The sequence below is a fragment of the Eschrichtius robustus genome, chromosome 1 (assembly GCF_028021215.1).
Source record: "Eschrichtius robustus isolate mEscRob2 chromosome 1, mEscRob2.pri, whole genome shotgun sequence".
In the NCBI taxonomy this organism is placed as follows: Eukaryota; Metazoa; Chordata; class Mammalia; order Artiodactyla; family Eschrichtiidae; genus Eschrichtius; species Eschrichtius robustus.
Window position 1 is genome coordinate 193,780,623 of NC_090824.1, and position 27,884 is coordinate 193,808,506.

The 27,884-nt window shown below is 42.2% G+C and overlaps 2 protein-coding genes and 1 long non-coding RNA gene across 5 annotated transcripts in view; 1 reads left to right on the forward strand and 2 right to left on the reverse strand.

The window, feature by feature from the left end:
- Positions 1-345: 345 nt before the first annotated feature.
- LOC137775810 (uncharacterized) lies at positions 346-6,259 on the reverse strand. Its single transcript, XR_011076080.1, has 3 exons — positions 6,045-6,259; positions 1,615-1,801; positions 346-952 (listed from the first exon to the last, which is right to left on the reverse strand). It is a non-coding gene; the product is annotated as an uncharacterized lncRNA (long non-coding RNA).
- On the forward strand, positions 5,270-9,852 carry RPP38 (ribonuclease P/MRP subunit p38). 3 transcript variants are annotated; one of them, XM_068561940.1, is made up of 3 exons: positions 5,270-5,729; positions 6,923-6,966; positions 8,908-9,852. In XM_068561940.1, the coding sequence occupies exon 3, from the start codon at positions 8,918-8,920 to the stop codon at positions 9,764-9,766; it is 849 nt and encodes a 282-aa protein (XP_068418041.1). In that variant the 5' UTR covers positions 5,270-5,729; positions 6,923-6,966; positions 8,908-8,917; the 3' UTR covers positions 9,767-9,852. The 3 variants fall into 3 exon arrangements, with proteins under 3 accessions (XP_068418041.1, XP_068418046.1, XP_068418052.1); XM_068561945.1 differs by having other exon boundaries at positions 5,270-5,716; XM_068561951.1 differs by having other exon boundaries at positions 5,270-5,520.
- A 1,701-nt stretch (positions 9,853-11,553) lies between these two features.
- The window catches only part of NMT2 (N-myristoyltransferase 2), a 56,045-nt gene continuing 39,714 nt past the window's right edge, over positions 11,554-27,884 (reverse strand). The window contains exons 9-12 of the mRNA XM_068561934.1: positions 20,791-20,961; positions 15,544-15,711; positions 13,568-13,705; positions 11,554-13,381 (exon numbers count right to left, since the gene is read on the reverse strand). Coding sequence (XP_068418035.1) covers positions 13,361-13,381; positions 13,568-13,705; positions 15,544-15,711; positions 20,791-20,961 — 498 coding nt within the window. The 3' untranslated portion in view covers positions 11,554-13,360. The remainder of the gene's footprint in view (positions 13,382-13,567; positions 13,706-15,543; positions 15,712-20,790; positions 20,962-27,884) is intronic.

Here is a 27,884-nt window from a genome sequence, read left to right on the forward strand (position 1 = left end):
CCCACATGCCGCAGAGCAACTAAGCCTGTGTGCCACAACTACTGAGCCTGTGCTCTAGAGCCCGTGAGCCACAACTACTGAACCTGCATGCCGCAACTACTGAAGCCCGCGTGCCTAGAGCCCGTGCTCTGCAACGAGAAGCCACCGCAATGAGAAGCCCGTGCACCGCAGCAAAGAGTAGCCCCCGCTCACCGCAACTAGAGAAAGCCCACGCTCAGCAACGAAGACCTAACTCAGCCAAAAATAAATAAATAAAATGAATAAATTTATTAAAAAAAAAAAAACTAACCAGGATGATTTCACTGTAACAAGTTTCAGAAAAAGACAATATCTGACAGGAGGCACTTTTACTTTCATTTGGTTTAATATTTATATTTTTAGAGTTTTCAAAGTAAAGGTTCATAAATATCTTCCAGCTTTTACCCAGCCTAACAAGATATAATGGCTAGCTCAGAGATCTGTCTTCTCAAGTTACCACTGCCAACAATCTTCTATTTGTTTAATGTTCCTCGTCAAACTTGTGTCATTTCTAGCCTTGGTTTCAATGATAATACGTAGACAGGGCTGAATTAAAGTACACATGGCTCATAATTTTGTTTCCACCCTGCTCGTTTGGTTATCATATTGCATGTGTTTTACATATGCATGTCCAATTAATATATTCTGCAACTGAACTCCATTAAACAAAATGTCTCCCTACTGGGGATATCATTGGTTCCCCACCTAGCAGCCTTCCCCCTTCGTTTTTGTCAACAGTCCTGCTTCCGTTTAGTTATGGAGTCATGATATGCTCAGGGTCCATCTCCAGGAGAAGGCTCATAATTGGTCTCAGCCAGTCTTTTTTGACTCATTCACCTCCGCCAGTGACTGGTGTAGGTGTGAGCATGTGACCAATGCTGTCCAATGAGCCACAGAGGAAGTCTGTCTGGGCTTCTTAGGAAGACTTTTCTTTCTGATAAAAAGAAAGAAATGCATGAGGGAAAACTTACTGCCACCCACCACATGGTTGTGTAGGATGTGATGATTGGAGCTGTTACCACTAAACCGTGAACTTGAGAGGACAAGCTTGAGGGCCAGTGCCAAAATTCAGAGGATGGCAAAGGGCAAGTACAGAAAGCCCTTGGGATTTTGCTGAGATGTTGTATAGTCAAATAAGCCAATCATGGAAAAGATCCAGACTTTAACGACAGATAGTAACCATTGAATAACAACTTTCAGTAGGATGCTTTGTTACCTGCAGACTGAAAAGGTCATTCATTTTGCAGCTCATCACTAAAGTTCTTCTAGTCACTGATTTTAAAATAACTGATTACTGTTTGTATAACAATTGTTATGTATGATATAGTAACAATCACACTGTGATGGTTAATTTTATGTGTCAACTTGACTGGCCCGATTAAACATTATTTCATTATTTCTTTGTGTGTCTCTGGGGGTGTTTCCAGATGAGATTAGCAGTTGAATCAGTGGACTCAGTAAAGTAGATCCCCCTCCCCAATGCAGGTGGGCATCATCCAATCCACTGAGGGCCTGAATAGAACAAAAGTCAGAGGAAGGAGGAATTTCCCCCCTTGTTTCTTGCTTCCCTGATTGAGCTGGGACCTCCCATCTCACCTTCTCCTGCCCTTGGACTGGGATTCACACCATCGGCTCCCCTGATTGTCAGGCCATTGGGTTTAAACTGGAACGACATCACCAGCTTTCCTGGGTTCCCAGCTGGCAGACAGCAGATGTGTGGCACGTCTCAGGCTCCATAATTCACATCTGTTATCTCCTACTGGTTCTACTTCTCTGGAGAACTCTAATACACACACACAGAGCAAAGATTAGGATGCCACAGAGGGAAAGAAGAATCTGGTGCTCAATTCTCTTACATTCTTCTATTGACAAACTTTCTTGTTGGTAACTTTCCTTCATCAAAAAATTGTGGCTAATGACATAACTTGTCACCAAGTCTCTTAAATCATTCTCACATCATGGCAAGCATATGAATCTAACCACAGTCCAATTCTAGAATGAATATAAACAGAACGTTTTACATTCAAAGACCAAGTTGAGGTTCTACACGGTAAAATAACGGTAACAGCTATTATTAAAAAGTAAACTGATTAGAATAGGATACCAAATATATGAGTTAAAGTGATAACTTGAAGACTATGTTTGGGAAATATGGGGAAAAAATGTTATATGGAAAGAAAATGAGAACACAAAATGTAATCTATATTATTTAACAATGTAAGTGCACACTTAAATGTGAAACAAATTATAAGGGAACACTGAAAGGAAATGTGTTTTGAAGTAATTCGGTCGTGGGCCAATTGTTTTTCTTTTTACTTTTTTGTTGCAATGTTTGTGTGATACAAATGGGAGAGAAATTACCTTTGAAATGTAGTCATTCATTTTAGCAAAATTTTTGTGGAAATTATATTGATTAGTCTTAAAATAGAACAGAAGCACTAAAATCATAGAGGCTTAATTTTTATTAACCTAAGTCTTAATTCAGGTTGTCACTAGATTCATCAATTCCATTTACTAAGCAGTTTGTATGTGCCAGGCGCTGTACTAAGCATTTTGAGTAGATTATTTCTTCTAATCCTCACAACAGGCACTATTTTTATCACTTCACAGACGGGGTTAATTAGTTTGCTTTAGGGTCACGTGACTAGTTAGTGATGAACTTAAGATCTCGACCTTAGCTGGTCTTGCTCCAGAGCCATGGATGTAGTGGCTGCGAGTTTTCATAGAGCAAATATAAGCAGAGAAGATGCTCTGGTTACAAATCTGAAACCTTAGGGGTACAAAAACTTAGCCATATTTTTCTCCCATTACTCTAGCATTTCAATCAGACACGTGTTTCTATTTGTCTTACAGCTTCAAAGCTAGATCTGAGAAGACTTTATTTTTATTTTACTATTTTTTTAGATTTTAAAATATTTATCAGATTACTTTTAAAACATAAGATTCACAAATATTTCATTCTTTTAAAATTATAATTACCTTCCACTTTGATTGAATAATTTCTCATCTTTTTATCCAAAAATTTCTACTGAGAGCTTTAAAACCTTGTATTTGGTGGCATTACTTAAAATGTGATTTACTTTCATTATTTATCTTTGAAATGATACTTTATCATTTCTTAAATCAGCATGGGTTCATTGAATGTTTGAGAGCCGCTCTGTAGGACTAAGTCATTAGCCTATAATTTTACAGTAGATGAAGTACTATGCCTTCATTACTTTGAAAAAAAAATAATAATGACTTTGCCGTTGACTCTTACATTTAACATTTTAATCTCAGCTTTGCCACCATTAAGTATAACTGTTTGCACTGACCACATAAGAAGCCAAAAAATTACTGGGTCACAGGTTAATCTAATTCAATTTAAATCTAACAAAGATAACCATAATTAGCAATTTACCACAACAAAAGCCAGAGTTACTACTTTCAAAACTGTATCAATTAGGGAGTAACTAGCCTTAAAAGTTAAAACATTATTCTGGGGGTGCTGAAGCTCTTTCAAGAGTTTAGTAGTTTCAAGGGTTGAGTGATTTATGAAGTCTAAGCTATTACCTAACACAGGCAACACTGTGGTTGGACCTACTATCTGAATCTTTATAAATAGATCTTTTTTTCACTTGATCTGCCTTAGGGTCTAGGGTCACAGCCTGTATCAGTGGTAGTATAAAGGCTAGTCCCCACCAAAAATTTTAAGTATTTTTTAAAATAAATTTATTTTATTTATTTTTATTTCTTGGCTGTGTTGGGTCTTCGTTGCTGCACGTGGGCTTTCTCTAATTGCGGTGAGCGGGGACTACTCTTCCTTGCGGTGCGCGGGCTTCTCATTGCGGTAGCTTCTCTTGCTGCAGAGTACGGGCCCTAGGCACGCGGGCTTCAGTAGTTGCAGCATGTGGGCTCAGTAGTTGTGGCTCGCGGGCTCTAGAGTGCAGGCTCAGTAGTTGTGGCACACGGGCTTAGTTGCTCCGTGGCACGTGGGATATTCCCAGACCAGGGCTTGAACCCATGTCCCCTGCATTGGCAGGCAGATTCTCAACCACTGTGGCACAAAGGAAGCCTCAAAATTTTAAGTATTATATTACAAAATCACAAGACACGAGCTTCTTGCCTTCCAATGCCCAAAACGCCCATCTTGTTTCTAATGAATAAGGCGACAGACATGATAGAAACAGGACAGAGATGAATCAGGACAGTCAGTGACATTTCAAGAACAGAGGAATTCCGTTGGGCAGCGAGGTCGGGCTGCCCAAAACTGTTTGTGATCTGAGACTAGTTTAGCACTGCATGTTTGCAGCTCATCATGACGATTTCTTACTATTCATTTTATGAAACAAAAGCCTGATGTTACACTCAAACTCGTAAATTCGTTCTTTTTAATTTTTCTAATGGTGATTTTAAAAAAAATTGCACTTTACCCCGTCTAACCTGCAATACTCCGACCACACGCATAGCTTTCCGTTTTGTTTACGGCCAGTTGGGTAGTATGTAGGTGATGAAAATTGAAAACACAGAAACTAGACCAAAGAATGGGAAACAAAACGAGCAGTGAAGAAGAGATTGAGAAAGGGAGGAAGATATTTAGAAGAGGAATAAAAGTGCTAAGTTAGACTGGAAAGGGAAAGGAAAGGGGGTGGGGAGGGAGGAAGCTCACTGGGTCAGAAGCAACCTAAGGTTTCGGTCTTGGTTCTCGACAAGGGTAAATCAACAGATTCAGACCGCTGACCTTGAAAGTGTTCTTCAGCTGACTTACAAGTGCCCATGACTTCCCAGCGACTCCATTCGTAACCATTAAAAGTCTCCATTGGCTGGAGTCGCCACAGCAGACATCTGGTGGAGTTTTCTGAACCGCTGTCGCAGAACTCAAGATAGCCTTTATTCTCCTCTTTCCGGGGCTCAAGATCTCCTACATTGGTGCCTGTAAACACGTGGTTTCCTCAATCCACCTCCCCATCCCCCATTTATCTTGTTTTCCACGGTGCCGGGGATTCGGCAGAGGCTAGGTGATGGGGGAACTGGGTCAGAATTTTGAGTCCCTTAGGCAAGCCAAAAACAGAAAAGTGAGGGGCTCAGACTGCCAGGCACTGAAAGGTAGAAATTGGGTTAGAAGAGAGCGGCGTCAGGTGAGACCGCCAGGCGCCGGAGTCTAACCGCGGTACACTGCTCCCCAGGCCGCGCAACAGACAGAGCAGGCGGCCGGTTACCGGGCAACCTGAAGTATCGCGAGACACACAAAGCGCCTGCGCACTGCCGCTGGAGGGCCTTATCCGGAGCCTCCGACCCGCTCCTAAACTCAGGGTTTTTAGAGAAACCTTCCGTCACTCTGTCGCGACGTCCTGGGCCGACTTTCCCGTTTGGAAGTGGCCCGATGCAGAAGAATGCAACATGTTCTCTGAGCCGTTCCTCCTCCCCTTCCCCCGCCCCTCCGCATCGGAAGGCGGGGCCCGGGAAGGCGTGGGCTCTGCGCACGCTCAGCGTGGCCCACGTGGAACCGGCGCAGGGACGACCGTGAGTGGGGGTCTGCGCTGGGGTCTGAGATCCCGAGGGGCCGCTGGTGGGGATCGAGCCTGGGACTCAGCCGGGTGCGCGCAAGGTTTCCCAGGCTCCCCGTCCCTGGGGCCGCCCCCGCCCGTACCGGCGTGTTTTCCTGCGTCCCGGCCTTGGCTCACGCTCCGCTCTCTGCCTGGAGTTGAGCGTCTGTCGGGTACGAGAAATAGGTAAAGCCCCACCCTGGCCCTTCTGTACTCCGCGGTCTAGAAGTGGAGGCGGACCAGAAAATGACTCCAGTCGCGTGTGTTAAGTAGTGAAGTAGGTAGGCACTCGATAGAGAGGCGGCAGACCATAGGAAGAGAGTAACTCGGGGGTCGGCTACCAGATCCAGAAACCCGGAGTCCTCCCTGAGTCCTTCTTCTGCTTTACCCCGAGTTCATCACTTAGTCGGGCGGATTGCACCTCTTAACTGTTCCAAGTAGCATGCATTTCCGCCCATCCCCTCTGCGGCGACTCTAGCTAAGGCCACCGTCAGTTCTTACCAGGACTACTCTGGAGCCTCTTTGCTGCTTCCAGTCGTGGCAAAGGACTCCTCCTGGCCCGAGTCCCCAAAGATCTTTCTATGACGCCTTTCCAGCCACGCCACTCCTCTGCTTTGAACGTTGCAACCGCTTCCCACTGTACGGTTTGCAAGTGTATTCACCATCTGGTCCTTCCTCGCCTTTCCCAGTATCTCTCCGCTCTCTCTAGCATCTCTGCCCCGGCGACACTGACATCATTTCCTTTGATGCAGTTCCCTGGGATGCTCTTCCGAATAGGTACTCCCTTTGGTGGGTATTCTTCACGTGTGGGTTAAAAGGTCACTTCCTCCGGGAGGCCCTTCCTGACCCCTTCAACTGAGTCAGGCCTCTGCTCAGGATCCTGTAGGTCCCTGACCTTAATGTGCATCACATGTTGTATTTTACTTGCGGGTAAGTCTCCCACATAGATTCTAAACCCAATGAGTTCAGTGGCTGTTTTTGCTTTAATTCATAATCTTTCTGGCTTGGTGCATTGTGGATAATCCACAAATACTTGTTCAAGTAAGAAAGGTGGTGGTAGGGCTGAGGGTGGGAGTAGTTCCCCAGGCAGAGGGAATGTGCGTAAAGCCATGGAGGGGAGGAACTGGTGACCTCATTAAACGTATGTGGTTCCGTGGTGGGGTGTAAGGAGGAAGGCTGATGGTGACAGGGGGGCCCTTGGATGTCACTCCAGTGAGTGTGCACTTGATCTCATGGGCAGCAGAGGCCTCCAAAGGCACCTCAGCAAGGCCTTCCCAATTTTCTCCTCCAAAGCTGTTACTTGTTCCACTTTGGTTTTGGATTATATCCCATGAGACTCTACTTATCTGAACCACTTGGCTCTTGTCTCCCTCGCCTAGATTCTGAAGACAGGAGGAGCTAATGCCCAGAGCAGCACGTAACTGTAAGTACCTACTCTCTGTTTGAATGCTGAGGCACATGAACTGTAGTGTGTGGTCTGGCAGAGCTCCGATAGATGCTCATATTTGCTCCTTGGTCGTTTATTTCCCTTCTCCTGACCATCTTCAACCTGGTGCCAGCCTCATGCCAGTCACTTCCTTGGATTTGGACGAGCTGCCTCCTGCTTCGCACGGGGATGACGGGGATGGGGAGGGCTGCACCGGAAGGAAGCAGCTCAGGGGGGCAGACGCCGAGTCTCTAGCAGTGGGCAACGCTGACATGAACGAGGTCTGAGCTCACATCCCAGGGAGCTGAGTTTTGGTTTTCCGTGAGAAGGTGACGTAGGAGCAACGTCTGAGGCCGGCAGAGGTCAGGAGACCCTGTCTCAGGCCTGTCCACTGCAGAAAGGCCCCCTGTCCTACACCAATGGTGCCCAATCCCGGTTCTGTATCACATTAAGCTGGGCAGCCTTTTGACAAGTACAGGTGCCCTGCTGTATTCCCCAGGATTCCGATTCAGCAGACCTGGGGTACGGACCAACCATCTCTATCTTTTTTAAAGTCACAGATTATCTTTTAGGTGCAGCCAGGATTGAAAGAGCATAAAATTTGGATTTGGGAAACCAGTTGTGACTCTGGCACGGTACTTAACCTGAGTCTGTTTCCTCCTCCACACACAGGGCCGTCACACAGGAATCGGGTGGGAACCAGATAATTCTTGGAGAAAGTGCCTTACGACACACTCCACGGGACACCTGCTCCTCAGCATGGGCAGCCGGGCTCTTAGGAGGGTGTTTAACTGGAAGAGATTTCATTTTTCATCCTGCCGGTGGTGCCTGGGGGAGCGGGGAGCAGGTGTCCGTGGGATGAATGACCTGGAGTGAGAAAATCTGGTGGTTACCTGAAAACAGGAACAGTTCCAAAACCAGACTTCTCCAGAGCTGGCTTGTTTAACTTCCTCCAATTCTGCAACTTGGGTCCCTGTGGTTCCCGGCTGAGCCCAGGAAGGAAACTGAGGGAAGAAAGAGGGATATGCAGTTGCCTCTGGGCAGGACAAACAGGACATGTCCTCAGAACAGTGGTGTATAACATTTCCCCAGCAAGGATCCCTGTTACTGTTTTGCCTTAATGGATTAATATCTTTAAATTTCATTACGATATTTCCCTAGATTTCATCACATTGTCAGCCAGAGGAACGGCCCGCTTGGACTTACCAGGGGAAGGGGGAATCTGTGTATCCGTGTTTTAGGAAAGACAGACAAGAAACTTCGGGTCCAGGGAGGGAAGGAGACTTACAAAAGGGCACAAAATTAAAGTATCATTTGGATTTTTAGTCATGTGCATACATTATGGTCCCAGTTCTTAAAAAAAAAAAAATCACAGCTGGTTAATTATGAACGGCAGAGGCTTCCAGGGCCCTTAGAGACTGTGTGCTGAGGCAGGCAGACTCGGGGACTTACAGAGGTGGTGGTGGGAACTTGTTCACGGCTGAAACCCGGTGCCCATGACTCAAGAGTTGGAGGTGCTCAGTGAATATTTGCTGAATGAATGGATGGAAGCCTAAGTAGAGGGCAATACAGAAAATGGTAACAAATCTATCAGACTAATACCAGAGGTCCTGAAGAGGATAAATAATTATGAACAAGTAGCAACATGGAACATTTTAAATAAAGGAAATAAATAGAAATTCAGTATGATCGCAGTAATGCAAAACATTCATAAATTGCATGTATATGAATGAAGACCAAGTCACAGGAAAAAATGGGGAAAACTTAAAAGAGAAGTTAGATGTACGGTCACATATATATATTACGTGTATATATGTCCTATATAAGTAGGCTTGCTTTAGCCTTTCCAAAATCAGAAGGAGCACAGCCAAGAAATCCTTAAGGCGTGCCTGTCTAGTTAACACGTGTTTTCTTTTGTCGTTTTGCTCCTCTGCGAAGGGTCTTCAGAATGGCCGCAGCCCCCCAGGCACCAGGGAGGGGCTCTGTGCGGAAGACGAGACCTTTACCTGTGAAGACGTCATTGAACAACCCGTACACCATCCGCTGGGGTGCCCTGGACGGGGAGGATATGCACTTCATACTACAGACCCTGGAGGACAGGATTAAATCTCTCGGGCTTCAGAAGACTGAGGACAGGAAGAGAAAGAAAAAGCAGCCCGCTTTGAAAACACAAAGCGGAGACACGTGCAGCCTGGATGTGGACACTGGTGAGGATCTGAAGGAGGAAAAGCCGGAAGGTGGACCCCAGGCATCCGGGTGGACCCCTGCCGACGTCAGAAGGCAGCTTGCCATCGGCATCAACGAGGTCACCAGAGCCTTGGAGAGGAACGAGCTGCTCTTGGTCCTGGCATGCAAGTCGGCCAAGCCGGCCATCGTCACCGCGCACCTGGTGCCGCTGAGCGCCAGCAGAGGTGTCCCTGCCTGCCAGGTGCCCCGGCTCAGCGAGAGGCTCGCACCCGCCATGGGCTTGACGTGCGTCCTGGCCTTGGGGTTCAAAAGAAACACCGCTGCCTTTGCAGAGGAAGTGAGGGCCATCATCCCCAGAGTCCCCCGTCTGGATGTGCCGTGGCTCCGAGGCACACTTGAAGACCCCGGGGAGAACCCGGAGGTGGAATCTTTGGAAAGCCAAGACAAAGAGATTTTGGACACTTCCTTCGAAGACCTCTCTAAACCCAAGAGAAAGCTCGCTGAGGGTCAGCAGGCTGCAGTGTTACAACCCCTGAAAATAAAGAAACTGATTCCAAACCCCAATAAGATAAGGAAACCACCCAAAAGTAAAAAAACGGCTTCAAAGTAATCTTGTATAAACCTGTCACTTCATACAGTTGTAAAACGACACCTTGTAGAGAAGCCTTGAAATGAATAAAATGACTTTTACATATATTCTTGGGACACCGTTTAGTATCATTCCTTTCAAATGTGTAAGATTCTCTGTAGCATACAGATACGCTGAAGCTTAGGGACACTAAGCGCACAGAATATTCAGCAGTATGAGTATCAAAAGTTTATTGAAACTAATGTCCATGCTTGTATAAATTCACTATTTAAAAGGCTGGCACAATGCTTGTGAGCAGGAACATCTATCCTGCAACGCTGGACATCTTTCTATCCAAACTTGGCAAACAGGCCACACAAACACGGTTCTAGTTGGCGGGGGAGATGAAACCGGATGGCAGGTGCACCAGCAGTTGTAAAGGAAAGATAGTAAATGCCAAGCAATACATTGTCCTCAGAGAAAATACATTATTATTTTTTACTGTCAGTTTGCCTTTCTTTGTAGGCAGGCCTAAGCGTGGGCTTGGGAGAAAGGCTAAACATTTATCAAAATTGTCAGATAAGGTATTCTGACTAGTCAGAATTCACCCCTTTACACGGTTAACTTACTTCCTTGGGACTTTAGCATGTATCCAAAGTATGATGGTAATTAGGTGAAATAAAGCAGGAAGAGAATACAAAAATAAGCGGAGGAGCTTGGGTGCTCAGAGGTGGGTCTGCCATGACAGGGGTCACTCGTGTTAGTGTACAGAGCAGAGTCAATGCTCTATGTTAAAGTATCTGCTCTTTACAGCATGTGTTTGGTAAAGGTGCTTTCTGTAATTTACGGGGAAGGTACTGGCTTGCCAAAGTTTATTTTCAGCCTAAACTCTGGTTGATCTGTGGATTACGCCACCTCCATTTAAATTTACTGAATGCCATCTTGACCAAAAAAAGGCGGGGTGTGTGGGCAAGGATACGTCATGGACCAGAGCATTTCCATTACTGACAAAGGACACGGGGTGGTGTGGGCTTTTTGAATCTGTAAGACACTGTATATTGCATTGAAATTTAGTTCTAACGGCTACTTTGTAAACACAAGCAGCTGTACTGATTTTCTACTTTAAAATGCTCATTGGTAACATGCGTAAATTATAAAGAGGCATTATAAGGTGGCAAATGTGCTAATAATTTATAAATTACTGTATTTAAAAATTACTGAGTAAAAGAACATGAACTCTCTTAACTGCAATTCTGTAAGTGAAGAGAGGAACAATGCCACAGTTTTGTCATGAGGTGAGCCCGTGACACAATTTCTGAGGGACAATCCTGCAATTATTCGAAAACCTACTTCATGTAAGACTGTGCCATAAAAATGAGCGGAACGTAATTCCCAACTGGAGCCTCGACTCTGGATTATGTTAAAAATCTTGTTTACTTAATTCTGGTGTTTCAGTGAATTGGTTCACTTTTGCTTCTGCAGGCATCCTCCTCACGTTAGGAAAAAAAAGGTAACGCAGTTGGGTTTGAATCATCCTACAGGAGAAGTCTTCCCTTGCATCTTTGAGAAGGAACACAGTGCTGTCCTAAATTAAGGACGACTTCGGAGCCCACGCATGCCCCCTAGTGGAGGTCCCAGGGTGCCACAGCTGTGGGGTGGCCTTCAGGATGACGGGAAGCTGCGGAAAGAGGCTTTCTGATTTTCAGAGGAAATGAGGGGCAATAGAACTTTTTCCCTAAAGGGCCAAGTTTAGGCCTTTGGATCCATAGTCTCTGTCGGAACAACTCAACTCTGCCTGCCACGTACAGGCAACACATGAATGAATGAGGCCTTGTTCCCATAAGACTTTATTTATGGATGCTGAAATCTGAATTTCCTGTAATTTTTATGTGTCACAAAACATTATTTTTTTTTTCTCCTCAACCATTCAAAAATGTAAACACCATTCTTAGCTCGTGGGCTGTACAAAAACAGGTGATGTGCTGAGTTTAGCTTACGGGCCACAGTGTGCTAACTCCTGCCTGGCTTTTATAAGGTATGATTGTGTCCTTTGACTACTTATAACACGAAGGAAGGGCATCCTGTTGTCGAAGGTAATTAGGTTTTTCTGGACTGAACGGCCTAGGCACTGGTACATAAAGGCAGGAAGAAGTATCTGCTTTGTGGTATTTGAGTCGAGGCCATTTTAGGTGGCCTTGTCCAGCATCTTCTTCCCCTTGGGCTATTGGTGATATATACATTATCTATGTACACCGAGAAACTTGGTTTTTCAAATCCTAGATAAAAACACCATCAGTAACAAAACCACAAGACTTATTTACAAATAAGACATCTTCCTAGAGCACGACAGCTTTCATGATAAATTAGAGTCAGGATAAAGGAATATGTGCAATTCTGCATAAGTAATAAAAAACATTCAAATTATCAGTGTCCTGATGGCACTAATAAACTCCACTGGGCATGTCTTCTGACTTGAGGACTTTGATTTTTCTTTTCCTCACGTATCCTGGCTGTTGCTGAGAAGAAAAGAGTCTCTGCAGGAGCAGAACAGTCTAGTTTGTCTGGGGTGTGTGCTCTTCAGAGAACACACTTAATGCTTGCCCCAAACCTTGCTTTGGAACCAATCCACAAAACTGTTGAAGATCAAAGTACCCATTCGTGTGTTTATTGATTTGGCAACTTTGCTTCTAGAGAAATAGTCAACCAGTACATTTTTTTTTTTTAATTTCTGTAGCTCTAGGCCTATCTTTTTATTTTTTAATTAATTAATTTATTTTTATATTTATATTTGGCTGTGTTGGGTCTTCGTTTCTGTGCGAGGGCTTTCTCCAGTTGTGGCGAGCGGGGGCCACTCACTCTTCATCGCGGTGCGCGGGCCTCTCACTATCACGGCCTCTCTTGTTGCGGAGCACAGGCTCCAGACGCGCAGGCTCAGTAGTTGTGGCTCATGGGCCTAGTTGCTCCGCGGCATGTGGGATCTTCCCAGACCGGGCTCGAACCCGTGTCCCCTGCATTGGCAGGCAGATCTCAACCACTGCGCCACCAGGGAAGCCCCCAACCAGCACATTTTTATCTCACTCTTCACTTTAACACCCACCACTCATCACTGCGTTACAGAAATGCTGGCTCCATAGATGTTCCCGATGAGATCATGTGCAGTGACATAAGTAAGCCCTTTCCAAATGGCTCCCTCATTCTGCTGCATGGACCCACAGACCCCCACTTAATAAACAGAAAGGCAGCAGTTTATCTCCACACAATGGCAAAGATTTTCTTACACGATTCTGTGATTCTGTTCAATCCATAGAAAAGCGGTCCATTTTTCTAGAGAGGGACAAGTACCTTCTCTTCATTGAGAGACAGTCAGAAGGTTGAAAATTAGAGGAATGTGCTCTTTGTATCCTCCTTCCATCCCTCCTACAAATGGGTCAACAGTGAAAAAAAGGATGAATGTTAACATTCTAGCTAGAAATGTGTTCTATTGGTCACCAGTGGATGTTTTTCCATCTTTTCTGTTACTGACACTTCGATGTCACTTAGGTTGTGCTTTTATTCTTTGGAATGGCAGTTCCAGGAATCATTAACTAGGATATTAACAAATGATGACATCAGAGTTCTAGAAATAGAAATAGCCATCTACTGTAATACGAGTCCAACCTAAAGGGAGGGAAGAAATGGAATAGCAAAAACAAGTGAGCAAGAAAAATTATAATGTAGTACAATAGATCTATATTTTAAAAAAGCTACTAAAGAAAAAAACCTCTCAACAATCCGAAGAGAAGCAAATATGGGATTTTCTAGGTAAATTTATCAAGTTTACAAAGGTTTATCAACTTCACTTACCTTTTCGGACTCTGTCCCTGGACACCTCCAGTTGTACAAGTAATACTGTAAATTGCCATCGCCTATGCCAAACTTGAGTTTTTCCAAGAATGTCTTATTTTCCATCAAATCTAGCGCATTGAATACATCAAATCCTTTCTGTCAATGTAAAAAAAAAAATTTTTTAATTTTAAAGTTTCAAAGGATTAGAGTGTTGTATATTATGTATTTCACTATAACATTTCATTCCCCTACGAATAGCTTGAATTGATAATGCATTTATAATAAGGTTTAATGTCTGCAATATATAGTATGGGTTAGGAATTCAGTTCAAAACTGTCTTATTAAACTAGCAAGCAGTGAATCTGATGGAGTCAGCAAGATTATCCAGAAATGCTGAATCGAAAAGTGCAGTCTGATGGCTGACAAAAAATAATCTATTAAAATTTCAGGAAATATTTTGTCCCTGTTTTTGAAGCAAACAGTTGCCTAGATGGCTCTATCACCAGAACTGTTAGTTACTGGCCTTTCTACGTTCTGACTTACCTGAACCTACGCCAAGAAATCAAAGCTGTAAAGACTTTAAATCGTGTATCTGTCTTGGGCTGATAATGGGAAATAAATTTAGTAACATTTCAATAGTAAAAACAGAATTTAAAAAAAAGGTTAGATAATACTATGCAAAATGTGATATAGATGAAGCACCTACATTTCTATTTCTCAGGGGTTTTACCTTAAATAACTTATTACTGGCCTTTTTGGGAAGGTAGCTGAAAATGAGCTACAAGATCAAAGAAGCAAAGGAGAATGCTGATTTGGGGATCCACTTATAATAGATTAAAAAATATGTTTCCAATGATCAAATACTAAGAAGACTACAAGGAAGACACTTTTGATGTGTTGCTCCCAATTTCTCATGAACAATATTTATCTTCTCACTCAGCAATTACATCAAAATGTCCCCGTCAGCTGATTTCAATTTCTTTTTAAAGGAAAATGTTTATTTGTAGCAAGAATTTAACAATTATCCTAACTACCACACTGAGGAAATAGAAAAATAATACAAATATAATAAGGAACATTTTGAATTTAATTCTTTTCATTTTAAATCCTTTTAATAATAATAATTCTAATAGTTAAATTTCTTTAATTTTAAAATTCAGAGACTATTTATTTGAATCAAAACACCTACTGTTGCCAATTACTCACTGCAACACACTCATATTTTCCCCATACAGACAGACCTTGTTTTATTGAGTTTCACAGATTCTGTGTTTTTTACAAATGGAAGGTCTATGGCAACCTTGCATTGAGCAAGTCTATCGGAGTCATTTTTCCAATAGCATTTGCTCACTTCTTGTCTCTGTGTTCCATTTTGGTAATTCTTGTAATATTTCAGACTTTTTCATTATTATATTTGTTATGGTGATCTGTGATCTCTGATATGACTACAACTCGCTGAAGGCTCAGGTGATGGTTAGCATTTTTTTTTAGCAATAAAGTATTTTAAATTAAGGTCTGTATATTGTTTAAATATGCTAGTACACACTTAACAGACAACACTATAGTGTAAAGATAAATTTTATATGCACTGGGAACCAAAAAACTCGTGTGGCTCACTTGATTGTGACGCTTGCTTTACTGCAGTGATCTGGAACCATCTGGAACCAAACCCACAATATCTCCAAGGTATGCCTGTATCATGGGATCACGTTATTTTTCTTATATCCCTTACATTATGAATTTCGTGTATCTTTATATAAGGGTTACAAGTTTCTAATTTGTACAAAATGTCTTTTTGGTTAAGTTACAACAGAATTAATGATGAAAATAGCCACTAAAGTTAAAAAAAAAACCTCTTATCAAAATTCTTCCTTTGACTGTCAACAGTAAGAAGTATCTCAAACAAACCCCCCCCACCGTGTGGAAGAAAATACGAGGTGTTTGATATACATATTTGGAGACACAGACGGGACGGCAAGGAGTGAGTCGCGTACCAGCTTGGCGATGATAAGCGCGTCGTTCATGAGGTCCAGCAGTGGCGTCTCTGTGTGGATATTGTAGAAGGAGTAGGCGGCTTTGAGGCTCTTGTGAGCGGGGTGATGCATGACTGTGGAGGGGAGCGTGTAGAAGCTCAGGAAGTCAGTTAGTTTACCACTGGAGTTCTAAAGAACAAAGGCAGCGTCAGGTAAACATCTCCTTGAACAAGTTTCACCCAGGCATCTCAGCTCACGTCTTGATCTCTGACTTGCTCCACAGCTTTCCGTTAGAATGAAAAGCAACAGCTCATGCTCCGCTCTGCAAGTCTGATGTGGAGCCCCTTACCATATGCTGGGCAGAGGCCAAGGAAGAGCGTGGAGCTGTGCCTCAGCCTAAGTGCTTGTCAGCGACTGGCATCAAGTTCTTAAGAAGTAGAATGTTCTAAAAGGAACGCTCTCTGGTTGACTAATGAGTCTCTCTAGACTTATGGGACAGTGATAAAAGTAAATTCATTGTTTTTGCAGGAATAAGAGCACCAAGGATTAGAAGGCTACCTTTTCCAACTAAAGGATACTGTATAATAATCTTCTCGGCACAAGGCAGGAATTGTATCAGCTTAAAGTGAAGTTGGATAGGATTTGGAAGCTGTTTTTTTAGAAGCTTGTAAAAAGGCATTGGTACTGCACCAAAATATATGTGTGTGAATAACTGAGAAAATCTGAAGCTATCAAAAATCAAAAGGGATGCAAAAGATGGTGTTTGTTTTGTCATCACTGGTACACTTTCAATACAAGAAATTAGCCAATATTGTTTGCATTATTTCTATTAACCTGCAGTGACCTATGCAAGTCTGCATATAATTCAAACCATGATATATTTGAAGTATACAGCTGCGGAGGCTAGACCACATATGTCATTGCTAATATTTGTTTTAGCAGAAAATTCCAGAGGATGTATTATCTGGTTTTTGAGTGCTTCTGATTCATTAAACCTTTTTTTCCAGACATTATGAAATTAAAGATGTTAAGCAAAAGTGAGAGATGACTTAAAGACCTAAATTTTCAGCTTTATTAAGGATTTTCAACTTGAAAAACACAACAGCAGAAATTAGAGGGAAAAAAAAATCACTGGATGGTCTCAATAGTAGAGTGGAGATGACAGAGGACAGAATCACTGAACTTGAATTTACCCAATCTGAAACAACAGAGAGAAAACAGACTGAAAAAAAAAAAAAAAGAATTAAGCCTCAGGGATCTGTGGGGCAGTAACAAAAGATTCACCATTCATATCATTGGAGTCCCAGAGGGAAAGAAGAAAATGTGGGGCTGAAAGAGACAATGGCTGAAAACTTCCCAAATTTGGCAAAACGGACATAGTAGATTCAAGAAGCCAAGTGGACTCTAACAGGATAAACCCAAAGAAATCCACACCAAGACACATCATAATGAAATTTCCAAAAACTAAAGACAGAGAGAGATCTTGAAAGTAGACACAGAGAAACAACACATTACCTATGGGGAAATACTAATTCAAATGACAGCAGACTGCTCACCTGAAACCACAGAGGCCAGAAGCAAGTGGCACAAGAGCTGAAAGAAAAGAACCGTCCACCATGAATTCTGTACCTGGAGAAACTTCCTTCAGGAAAGAAGGGGAAATAAGGACATTCTCAGACAAATGAAAACTAAAAGAATTTGTTGCTAGCAGACACACCTTTAAGACTGGCCGAAGTACATTCTTCAAATAGAAAGGAAATCATAAAAGAAAGCATCATGGAGCATCAGAAAGGAAGGAAGGAAGAAGGAACAGAAATCTGGGTACATACTTTGAACTATGCTTCTTCTCATGAGCTTTATAAATGACTCGATGATTGAAACAAAAATTATGACACCATCTGATACTCAAGACAGTGATATTTAAACAATGAGACTGTACAGCAGAAACTAACACAACATTGTAAAGCAATTATACTCTAATACAGATGTGGAAAAAAAAAAAAAACGATGAAAAAGTAAAGAGAAGTAAAGTCACTTGAAGTGGTACAACATGGATACCAGAAGACTGTGATAAGTCACATCTGTATATTGTAATACCCAGAGCAACCATCATGAGACCTACACAAATATACTCAAATGCACTATAAATAAATCAAGACATCCAAACATGTTCAAGGAACAGGAAGGCAAGGAAACAGAAATAGAGGGACAGAAACCAGAAGAAACAAACAGAAAACATGTATCATAATATAGAAGACCTAAGCTCTAACATATCAATAATCATCAAATGTAAATGGTCAAGAAACACCAATCAAAAGAAATTCTGGCAGAGTGGATAAGGAAACATGGCCGATATATATACTGTTTACAAGAAATTCACTTCAAATTCAATGACATAGATGGGTTGAAAGTAAAAGGACTAAAACAGATATACCATGCAAACATGAATTTTAAAAAAGTAGGAGTGGCTATACACGTATACCTCAGAGATACTGTGGGTTTGGTTCCAGACCCCTCTCAATAAAGCGAATATTGCAATAAAGTGAGTCACACGAATTTTTTTGTTTTCCCAGTTTATATGAAACTTTTGTTCACACTATACTGTAGTCTGTTAAGTATGCAATAGCATTATGCCTAGAAAACAATGTACATACCTTAATTTAAAAATACTTCATTGCTAAAAAATGCTAACCGTCATTTGAACTTTCAGCGAGTAGAAGTAGTAACATCAAAGATCACCATAACAAATCTAACCATAATGAAAAAGTTTGAAATATTGCAAGAATTACCAAAATGTGACACAGAGAAACAAAGTGAGCAAACGCTGTTGGAAAAAATAGCACCAACAGACTTGCTGGACACAGGGTTACCACAAACTTTCGATTTGTAAAAAAAAGCAGTATCTGCTTAGTACAATAAAGCAATGTGCAATAAAACGAGGTCTACCTGTATTAATATGCAAGGAAGTAGACTTCAGAGCAAAGAGAACTACTGAAGACAAAGAGGGGTATTACATGATGATAAAATGATCAATCCACTAGAAACTCATGCAGGTCCAACATGTATAAGTACCAAACAAGACCCTCCAGAGACATCAAGAAAAACTGACAGAACTGAAGGGGAAAAAGACAAATCCAGAGTTATAGTTGGGGACTTCACACCCCTCTCATTAACTGACAGAACTACCAGAATTAAATAAGGGCTATGACTACAGATTCTGTAGCCATTAAAAGGGAATGCTATGAACAACTTTATTCTTACAAATTTGACAATTTAGAAGAAGTAGACCAATTCTTCTAAACTGTATTAAAACTCAAACAAGATGAACAGTCCTATAGTCATAAAAGAAAGTGAATTCATTATTTCAACACAAAAGAATTCTCTAAGGTCAGATGGTTTCAACTGGAGAATTCTAGCAAACATTTAAGGAATTAACACCAATTCTATATAATTTCTTCTAGAAAACAGAAGAGGAGGTCATACTTCCCAACTCATCTTATGAGGCCAGTAGTATCCTGATACCAAAACCAAACAAAGACAGTACAAAAACAGAAACTGCAGACCAATATCTCTCATGAACTCAGCAAATACTCAACAAAATATCAGCACTCCAAATCCAATAATGTATAAATTATATACCATAACCAAGTGGATAATTTTTCTAGGTATGCAAGGGTGGTCAAACATTTGAAAATCCATAAATGAACAGACTGAAGAAGAAAAATCATGATTGTATGAATTGAAGCAGAAAAAGCACTGGACAAAATCCAACACCCATTTATAATAAGAACTCTAAAGAAGCTGGGAATTTTCTCAAATCAATAAGGAGCTTCCATGAAAAACCTACAGCTAACATCATGGAATAAGATTCATGGGGTAAGACTGAATGCTTTTCCCCTAATATCAGGAAAAAGGCAAGGATGTTGATCTTCACCACCCTTATTCAATAAAGTACTGGAATATCTAGCCCCTGCAATAAGGCAAGAGAAAGAAAGAAAAGGCATACATATGGGAAGGGAAGAAATAAAACTGACCCTATTTGTAGATGACACAACTGTCTATGTGGAAATCCCAAGAAATCTCCAAGTAAATTCCTGGAACTAATAAGTGATTTCAGCAAGCCTGCAGGATACAAGAGCAACAAAGAAAAACCAATTACATTTCTACATACTAAAAATGAACACGTGGAAACCAAAATTAAAAACACAATACCATTTATAATCACTCTAAGGAAATGAAGTATTTAGGTAAACACTTTTAAAAAAAAATATACAGGATCTGGATGCTGAAAATTACAGAATGCTGATAAAATAAGTTTTAGAAGACCTAAATAAATGGAGACATACCATGTTCATGGATTGGAAGACTTGTTAATTCTCCCTAAATTAATCTACAGAGTTAACGTAATTCTTATCAAAATCCCAGCAAGGTCTTTTGTAGATAAAGACAAGCTTATTCTAAAATGTATATGCAAAGGCAAAGGAACTAGATTAGCTAAAATAATCTTGATAAAGAAGAATAAAGTGGGAGGAATCACTCTACCTGGTATCAAGGCTTACTATACAGCTACAGTAATTAAGACAATGTGGTATTGGTGGGGAAATAGACACAGAGATCAATGGAACAGAATAGAGAACCCAGAAATGGACCACAATACAAAGTATCAGTATTCAGGCTATAGAAAACTTTTACAGGGAATTCCCTGGTGGTCCAGTGTTTAGGACTTGGCGCTCTCACTTCCAGGGGCCCAGGTTCTATCCCTGGTCGGGGAACTAAGATCCTGCAAGCTGCACAGCGTGGCCAAAAAACCAAAACAACAACAACAACAACAACAAAAACTTTTACAAATCAAGAAGACAAGGGTTGCGTGAAGTGGTTGAATTATGCCATCTTGAACAAAGGCAGTTCAGTTCCAACCAGTTTTGCAAAAGCAAAACAATATTAAACTTTGGGACACATCCTTCTCAGATGAGATCATCCAAACTGGGCTTTTCAAAACTAAGAAAAGCAATTAATCACACAGACAACAACAGAGCAGATCAGAACCCTGATTCCCCATGATTAAGTAGCAAAAGTTGTGCTCTTCTGCCAGGAATGGAAGCTGTAAGAACAACTGGTTCTGAAAGGGTGAGCAGGAAGCTGGTTCAGAAGCAGTGAGTCATGCGGGCAGGAAGGGAATGGACACTCTATGATCCTTCTGGAAAATGGACTCAGTTGCACAGTGTTCTCATACTTCTCTGTACTACTATCTTATCACCTTCTCTTTACCTCCACTACAAAAGTGTCAATGATGTGCTCTTGGGGGAGGAACCAGTGGGCTACTTCCTCTTCATCCATCACCGGGGCTAGATGAAACTGCTTCAGGTAACTGTTGGTTAGTTCTTGAACAGCTTTGATATCTCTTGGTTCCATTGGCCTCAAGCCTGAAGTTTTTGTAACCTGTTGGAGTGAAAACAAAACCAGTTGGGAGGGGCTTCCATGGTGGCGCAGTGGTTAAGAATCCGCCTGCCAATGCAGGGGACACGGGTTCGAGCCCTGGTCCAGGAATATCCCACATGCCGCAGAGCAACTAAGCCCGTACGCCACAACTACTGAGCCTGTGCTCTAGAGCCCGCAAGACACAACTACTGAGCCTGTGCGCCTCAACTGCTGAAGCCCACGTGCCTACAGCCTGGGCTCCGCAACAAGAGAAGCCACTGCAATGAGAAGCCCGCGCACAGCAATGAAGAGTAGTCCTTGCTCGCCGCCACTAGAGAAAGCCCACTTGCAGCAATGAAGACCCAACACAGCCAATAAAATAAAATAAATAAATTTATTTAAAAAAAAAAAACAGTTGGGAGGTTTAAATAAGAGGAGTAAACAAACTTGGCGCCAAAGCATGATCTCCAGACCAGCAATATTAGCATCCCATGGGAGCTTGTCAGAACTGCAGAATCTTGGGCCTGCCGCAGACCTACCAAGTCAGGATGTGCAGTTTCACAAGATCCCCTGGTGATTCGTATACACATAAAGCTTGAGAACCACTAGTTTAGAATATAAGCTACACGACATGTTCTATCCTATCTTTGTGTACCAGGTCTTTGGTCAGTATTGCCCATGACCCAGACAAAACCAACGAGAACACTACAAGTTCATCTATACCCCCATGCCAAGAACTTTAACAGCCTACACGATAGGGCAGAACAATCTCAGCATGTGTTCTGGAGGATCACGCTTTTAAGACTGCCACGTCTGACATTTTGAAAACACAGTTGAAAATGGCTGAGAAACTTTTTGTCCAATAGCCCATGAAAAAAATGTAGCTCTTCTGTTCTCGTGAGCAATAAAAATGAAAGAAAAGTAAAAATCATATCGGTCAGTATGGGAAGGGAAGCATTTTAATTGCCAAGAATGAATGTCTGGTTGCCAAGTAGTGGCCCTGGTTTCTCATGCCATCTTTTGATTAAAAGGTGATCAGAATAGGCATCTGAATCCATCATTCCAGAACATCAAAGCTTTTATATTAGGCCATGGGAAATAACAAACCCTCAAGGTCAGGACAAGTCCCCATCTGGATTTGTTCAAGTGCTTATCCTTAAAAGAGCTCCAGACAGCAACTATAGGAAGTGTACAGACACCAGGACACTTGACAACAGAAGTGAGAAAGGTCACTACATTTGCTTGTTTGTACAAAGAAAAAACTTAATACTTACAAATACAACTGCATTTTTCCAGTTAACTCGATATTTTTTTTTCTTGAAGAAATATTGGATACATTTTAAGTGACAAATAACTTGTATATAAATAGTGCTATTCTACCTTTTCTGTCCTAAATTACCACTAAGTACTTCTAGATTTCTTTTTAATTGAAGTATAGTTGATTTATAATGTGCCAGTCTCTGTTGTACAGCAAAGTGACTCAGTTATACACACATATACATTCTTTTTCTATATTCTTTTCCATGACGGTTTATCACAGGATATTGAATATAGTTCCCTGTGCTATACATTAGGACCTTGTTGTTTATCTAAGTACTTTAAAATTAAAAACTGCCTTTAAAAATTAGATCATCACAATTCCTGCATGCCCCCAGACGAGTGGTAGGGGAGAAGCCCAAGGTGGAAAATGGGTTTTCATCTTGAGTGTCGGCTCTGATGGATGTTAGTAGTTGTGCTGAGGTTTCTAAGGTTCTGTGACAAGAACCGCTGACTGATTACTGCTTCACTTTGGGAGGAGACGGGCTTTGTGTTTACAGACCCAGCAGTCCTTAGCTGAGTATTCACTATGTGCCACTCAGTTATGATTCATGGAATCTACAAAGACGCAGTAATGCAGCTAAAATAGGTTAATATTCTAAACTGACAGAATTTAAGGCCTTGACATTTAATAGAGAACTCATACTTTTAGTATTTCTGTGGATCTCAAAGCCAAAGGACCCGAAATCTCCAGGTCCCGGGTCCCACCCAAGGCTTAACCCTTGGGTAATAATGGCCTGAATAGGTGTTGAATGAATGAATGAATTCCTAGGTTTTTAGCACAATCATTTACCCAATAAGGTGAGGTGAAGGCTGCAGACACGGAAAAAAGTCACTGTCAGCTCTGAAGAGATGATATTTCTACAGCCTGGCATTTAAGTACAAGCCAGGAGTGAAACTGTATTTTTCTTTTGTTTCCCTAAGCCAATTTTAGTTATTCGGAGCATTTCTACACTGCAATTCACGGGAAGAGGGAACCTATGTGATTGCTAAATGGTGTTACATGAAATAAATACACATTTCTAAATGCTGGTAGGAAGGCCAAAGCCATACCAAATGTATACTGCAGTCATTTGAAAAGATTATTTTTTACTATGAGGATGACCTTGATACATTTTAAATAGGCTTTCTCAACATCAGATTGTTCTTTCTTTTGTTACCGGTTCAGTAAGAATCAACAATATCAAGCAATGAGATTAACTAATGAAAGCAACAGGATACATCCTCTCTGTTCACAGAGAACATTCAGAAATGAAGACTGAAGCTTGCCAACTCCTTTTTGGAGCAAAATATGCTTCTGCAGCACAGTTCTTATTCACTGAATTTTCGTACTGTGTAATCACTAAAATCAACATCCTTTTTGCCCAGAAGACACCCTTAAAGCAGCAGTTCTCAAATATTTTGTTCTGGGACTTCGTTACACTCTTAAAAATTATTCAGTACTCCCAAAGAGCTTTGCCTACGTGGGTTATATTTATCCATATTTATCATATTAGAAACTAAATTAGAGATTAAAAAAAAAGAATATATAAGCTCACATTCCATATAGCCTCTGGAAGACTGCACAGTGCACTTGTAAGATAATGAAATGAAAGATGCAAATTATACTTTTGTGTTATTATAAAAAATTGACTTCACAGGACCCCCAAAGGTTTCTGGGAACTTCCAGGGATCCCTGGACCACACTTTGAGAACTGCTACCTCAGGTCTCTGAAGGTCAGAAAAATGGGTAATAGAATTTAGATAAGGAAGACTCAGTGAAACAGTATTGGTTGGCAAACCGGCAGGGAGAAAACACATAAACTTGGTAATTTCCAAGCACTTCAAACAAGTTTTTACAGGAGCATTAAATTAGAAGAGAACATCAGACTATATCCAGCTATGAAAACATATAAGGTCCTAGCCACAGGGGAAGAATATTTACTTTTGCTGATTAACAATGGCTTATGTGTCTCAGAGGCTAAACTTGTTTCTTTCTAACATCAGAAAGTCACATCCTCTCCAAGAAATCTACAGAAGCACGAAATAAATTTTAAAATATAAAATTATATTTGAGGGAGTTCCCCGGTGGCCTAGTGGTTAGGATTCCGGGCTTTCACTACTGCGGCCCGGGTTCAATTCCTGGTCAGGGAATTGAGATCCTGCAAGCTGCGCAGCACGGCCAAGAAAAAAAAAAAGAATTATATTTTATATAATAGCTGTTGTCTTCAGGAAGAGGTGGGGGAAATGTTATACCTAGATAAAAATTTCAGCTTTGGCATAATCTGAAAGAATCAAGTGGCAGTGTTTTCTGAGACTTCAATAAAAAGCAGAAGAAACTTTCAGTAACTGAGAAAATCTTAAATTTCATAAGCAAACTCTATTTCTGAATCAGATACTTTCCCACCATCCAACTAATATGCATTACTTGTTGGACTCTATATGCACTGAAATCTGTGTAAAATCTGCTTGTAAGTACATGAGGAAACAAAGCTCAGAGCCCTACCGAAAAACAGAAGCAGTGCCGTTCTCCGTCAAACTATGTGGTGTGAACTGATTTGGAGCTAAGATTCCATAGCAGAGATGTCAGCAATGATTATGGTTATTTATTTGATTTAAGAAGGAGCAGTAGGACATTAAACACTAAAAAAACAGCGACAGGTACTAAATCGAGAACACCTGAGTCTTAGCATGTCTTCCCAGGCGTAAAGTTCTTGCAACACAATGTAAAGACACTGGGAGATTAACCTGACTCCTGCTTTTTATCTGCTTCAAATTCCTTCACCTCGAAGAGCACCGACCAAAAAAAAAAACAAAAAACCCAACGTGGTTTGGAAATTCTCAACACCAAATTAAAAACAAACCAACACTGAAAGGGTAGGAAACTGTGTTCCTCTTGGGAAAACCTCAGTCTCGCAGGTAACAGTAGCTAATGGCATGGGTCCCAGGGATGGTTCTGTCCTGATTGGAAGACTCTGGGCAAATCAATCTGGTGTCTCAATGTCCTCTTCTGTGACTGGGGACGATGACCCGCCCTCTCTGATCGGTGTAGATAATAAATGAGATAATGAATGTTAACAGTCTGGCATAATGCTGGCTGCCAATCAATGTTGACTTTTACAGTCAGACATCCACAGCAAAGATGTAAAGCCGGCACGGTGAGCAGAAACGGGCCTGGCGAATCAGAAAACGAGATAGAATCAAAGAGCAAAATCTGTACTCAGTAAGGTTCTTGTCTTTACACTTCAAGGTACAAAAATGTTCTTAAACGATGCAGTTGCCAGCGGGGGCGTCATCCGTCTGGGCCCTCGGGAGAGAAGGAGGTGGTCTGCTGTATGCTGCCTCGTCCAGCGTCTAACTCAGGAGCCGACACCACGGTGGCTGCTCGAAGCACCTTTCAATTTTCCAGTGTCTCTACTTGCGTCTCTTCTATCTTCTCTCTCTCTTTTTTTTTTTTTTAATTAATTTACTCTTTAGTTTTCTTTCCTTCCCTATGACTTAAAAGGAGGGAGGGAGGCTGGAACACATCAATGAGAGGTGTTTGGACCTTGACACTCATCCCTTCCTGCCTCAACCTGGTCTCTAATGACGGCACAGTGAGACCGTCTGGTGGGACTGGGCCTTGGTGCCCCCAAGGCGGTTGTGTTAGAGGTGAGGGTGGAGGCAAAGGGACCTCACGGGAGAAACACGGACGTCTAGGGCCTGCCCGCCAAGTCCTCCACTTATTACTGACAGGCCCTGGTCTAAGCATCAACCTTCACAAGCCTCAGTCTTTGCAACTGTACAATGGGGATACGAATACTGACTTCAAAAGGTGGTTGGAAGAATATACTGAACAATATACGTGACAGCACTTTATAAACTTCAACTTATTAGGGAAGAAAAAAGGCAGTCACCATAGCAACACGGCCGGATGAGGACTGCTCCACCAAGGATACTAGGTTAACCACAACCAAGATGCCAAAATCTGGTTTCACCACGAATGCCCGACCAGCGATTTATCACCAGCTTGTCAAAACTTTGTTACCTATGAGTTGATGGACGCTTGTACAAAAATATGGAGGCTGATGGACAAAGTCAAGTCAAAAATAACTTTCAGTACCTCTAATTCTAATCATCCCGAATAAACCAACGACAACTCCTACAATTCCTTATTCTTCATTCTATGTTAGGCAACTGTGTGTAAGGGGGCACATTCCTTACCCACAAGCTAGACAGGTTTAGGATCAAGAAACTTAAATCTGGGGAGACCAAAGAAGAACAGCATTCGCCCCGAGTGAAAAAAGGAGGCACGCCTCCAGTTCTTATTTCAACTCGCATACGGCAAAGTATGTGACAATCTGCAAGGAGGACGCTGAGAATCAGTGGTGTCTTGTCTCAGCTGTGCACTGTGCCTCTCTTGTGCCTCTTTATTTCTCATGGCCACTTGTGCCTCTGCATGACTCTGTCCCTCTCAGTGGCTCTGGGGCTCGGCCACTAGCAGAAATTATTTCTAGCTGATCAGTAAATCACGATGGTCATGATTATGGTGTGACCCCTTAGAGCAGTTTCCTGCATCTCCATTTCAGTGCACACATCTCCATACACTTACCTTCAATTCTGTCACCCCAACTTGAGGGGGCCTGGTCCTTCTTCCCCAGGACACGTGGACCCTCCTTCATTGTGTCACCTGTGCTTTTTTATTTATCTCTGTTCTGATCTACGTGGCCCCCTCTGTCCTTGACCTCACAGATAGGCAGTGAGTTCATTAGCTCGAGCCCCACTGTCTGCAACTACAGCTTAGGCAGAAGGGAGACCGTGCCTTCCAGGCCCTCTACCAGGTGGTGAAGCCCCGGAATGACGACCCTGACATCTCCAACACCTGGTTTCCTTCACCTCCACTTTTCTCCTTATGAAATTCTGCCTGAGTCAGAAATTAGTTGATTCTGGTCTGTCATCAGAAAAAAGACATCAATTCCTGCAGCCGCAGACCACATGCATTTGGTAAACACACAACTGACCCAAGACAAAAGGCGCTAGAGTCGGCTGCACCTTCCACTGGTGAAGTCCTCTCCTTCTTTGGGAGGAACACGGCTATATTGCACAAGAATCCCTCAATCGAGTTAAAATATCTACTACAACCCAAAAGAAAGAGTAGTAGCTCTGACAAAATCAGAACTTTACACGAAAGATCCCATCTTTGGCAGACAGATTCCACGATGGCCCCAGTGATGACTGCCCTCCTGCTTGTGTCCCTCGGGTTCATGTCCCCGCCATCCACTTGTCTCGAGTGTGGGTGGGGGCTGTGACTTGCTTCTAACCAATGACATAACAGCAACCGTGATTCCACTTTAATTGATTACGCAGGGTTCTAACTTCCATCTTACTAGCAGGTGCGCTCTGTAGACTCTACTCGCTGGGTTTGATGAAGCAAGCCGCCGTGTTGTAAGCTACGCTACAGAGAACCCCAGCCGACCAGGAGCTGAGGCAGCCTCAGGCCGACGGCCAGCAAGGAACTGAGGACCCCAGGCCAACTGCCCACAAAGAACTCAAGGCTGCCAACAGCCATGTGAGCTTAGAAGTGGATCCATCCCCGGTCAAGTTTTCAGATGAGGCCCCGACCCTAGCTGACACCTTGATGACAGCTTCATGAGAAACCCTGAAGCAAA

Coding starts and splice junctions, on each gene's coding strand:
- RPP38 (XM_068561940.1), top strand. CDS start 8,918: ATGGCCGCAGCCCCCCAGGCACCAGGGAGGGGCTCTGTGCGGAAGACG.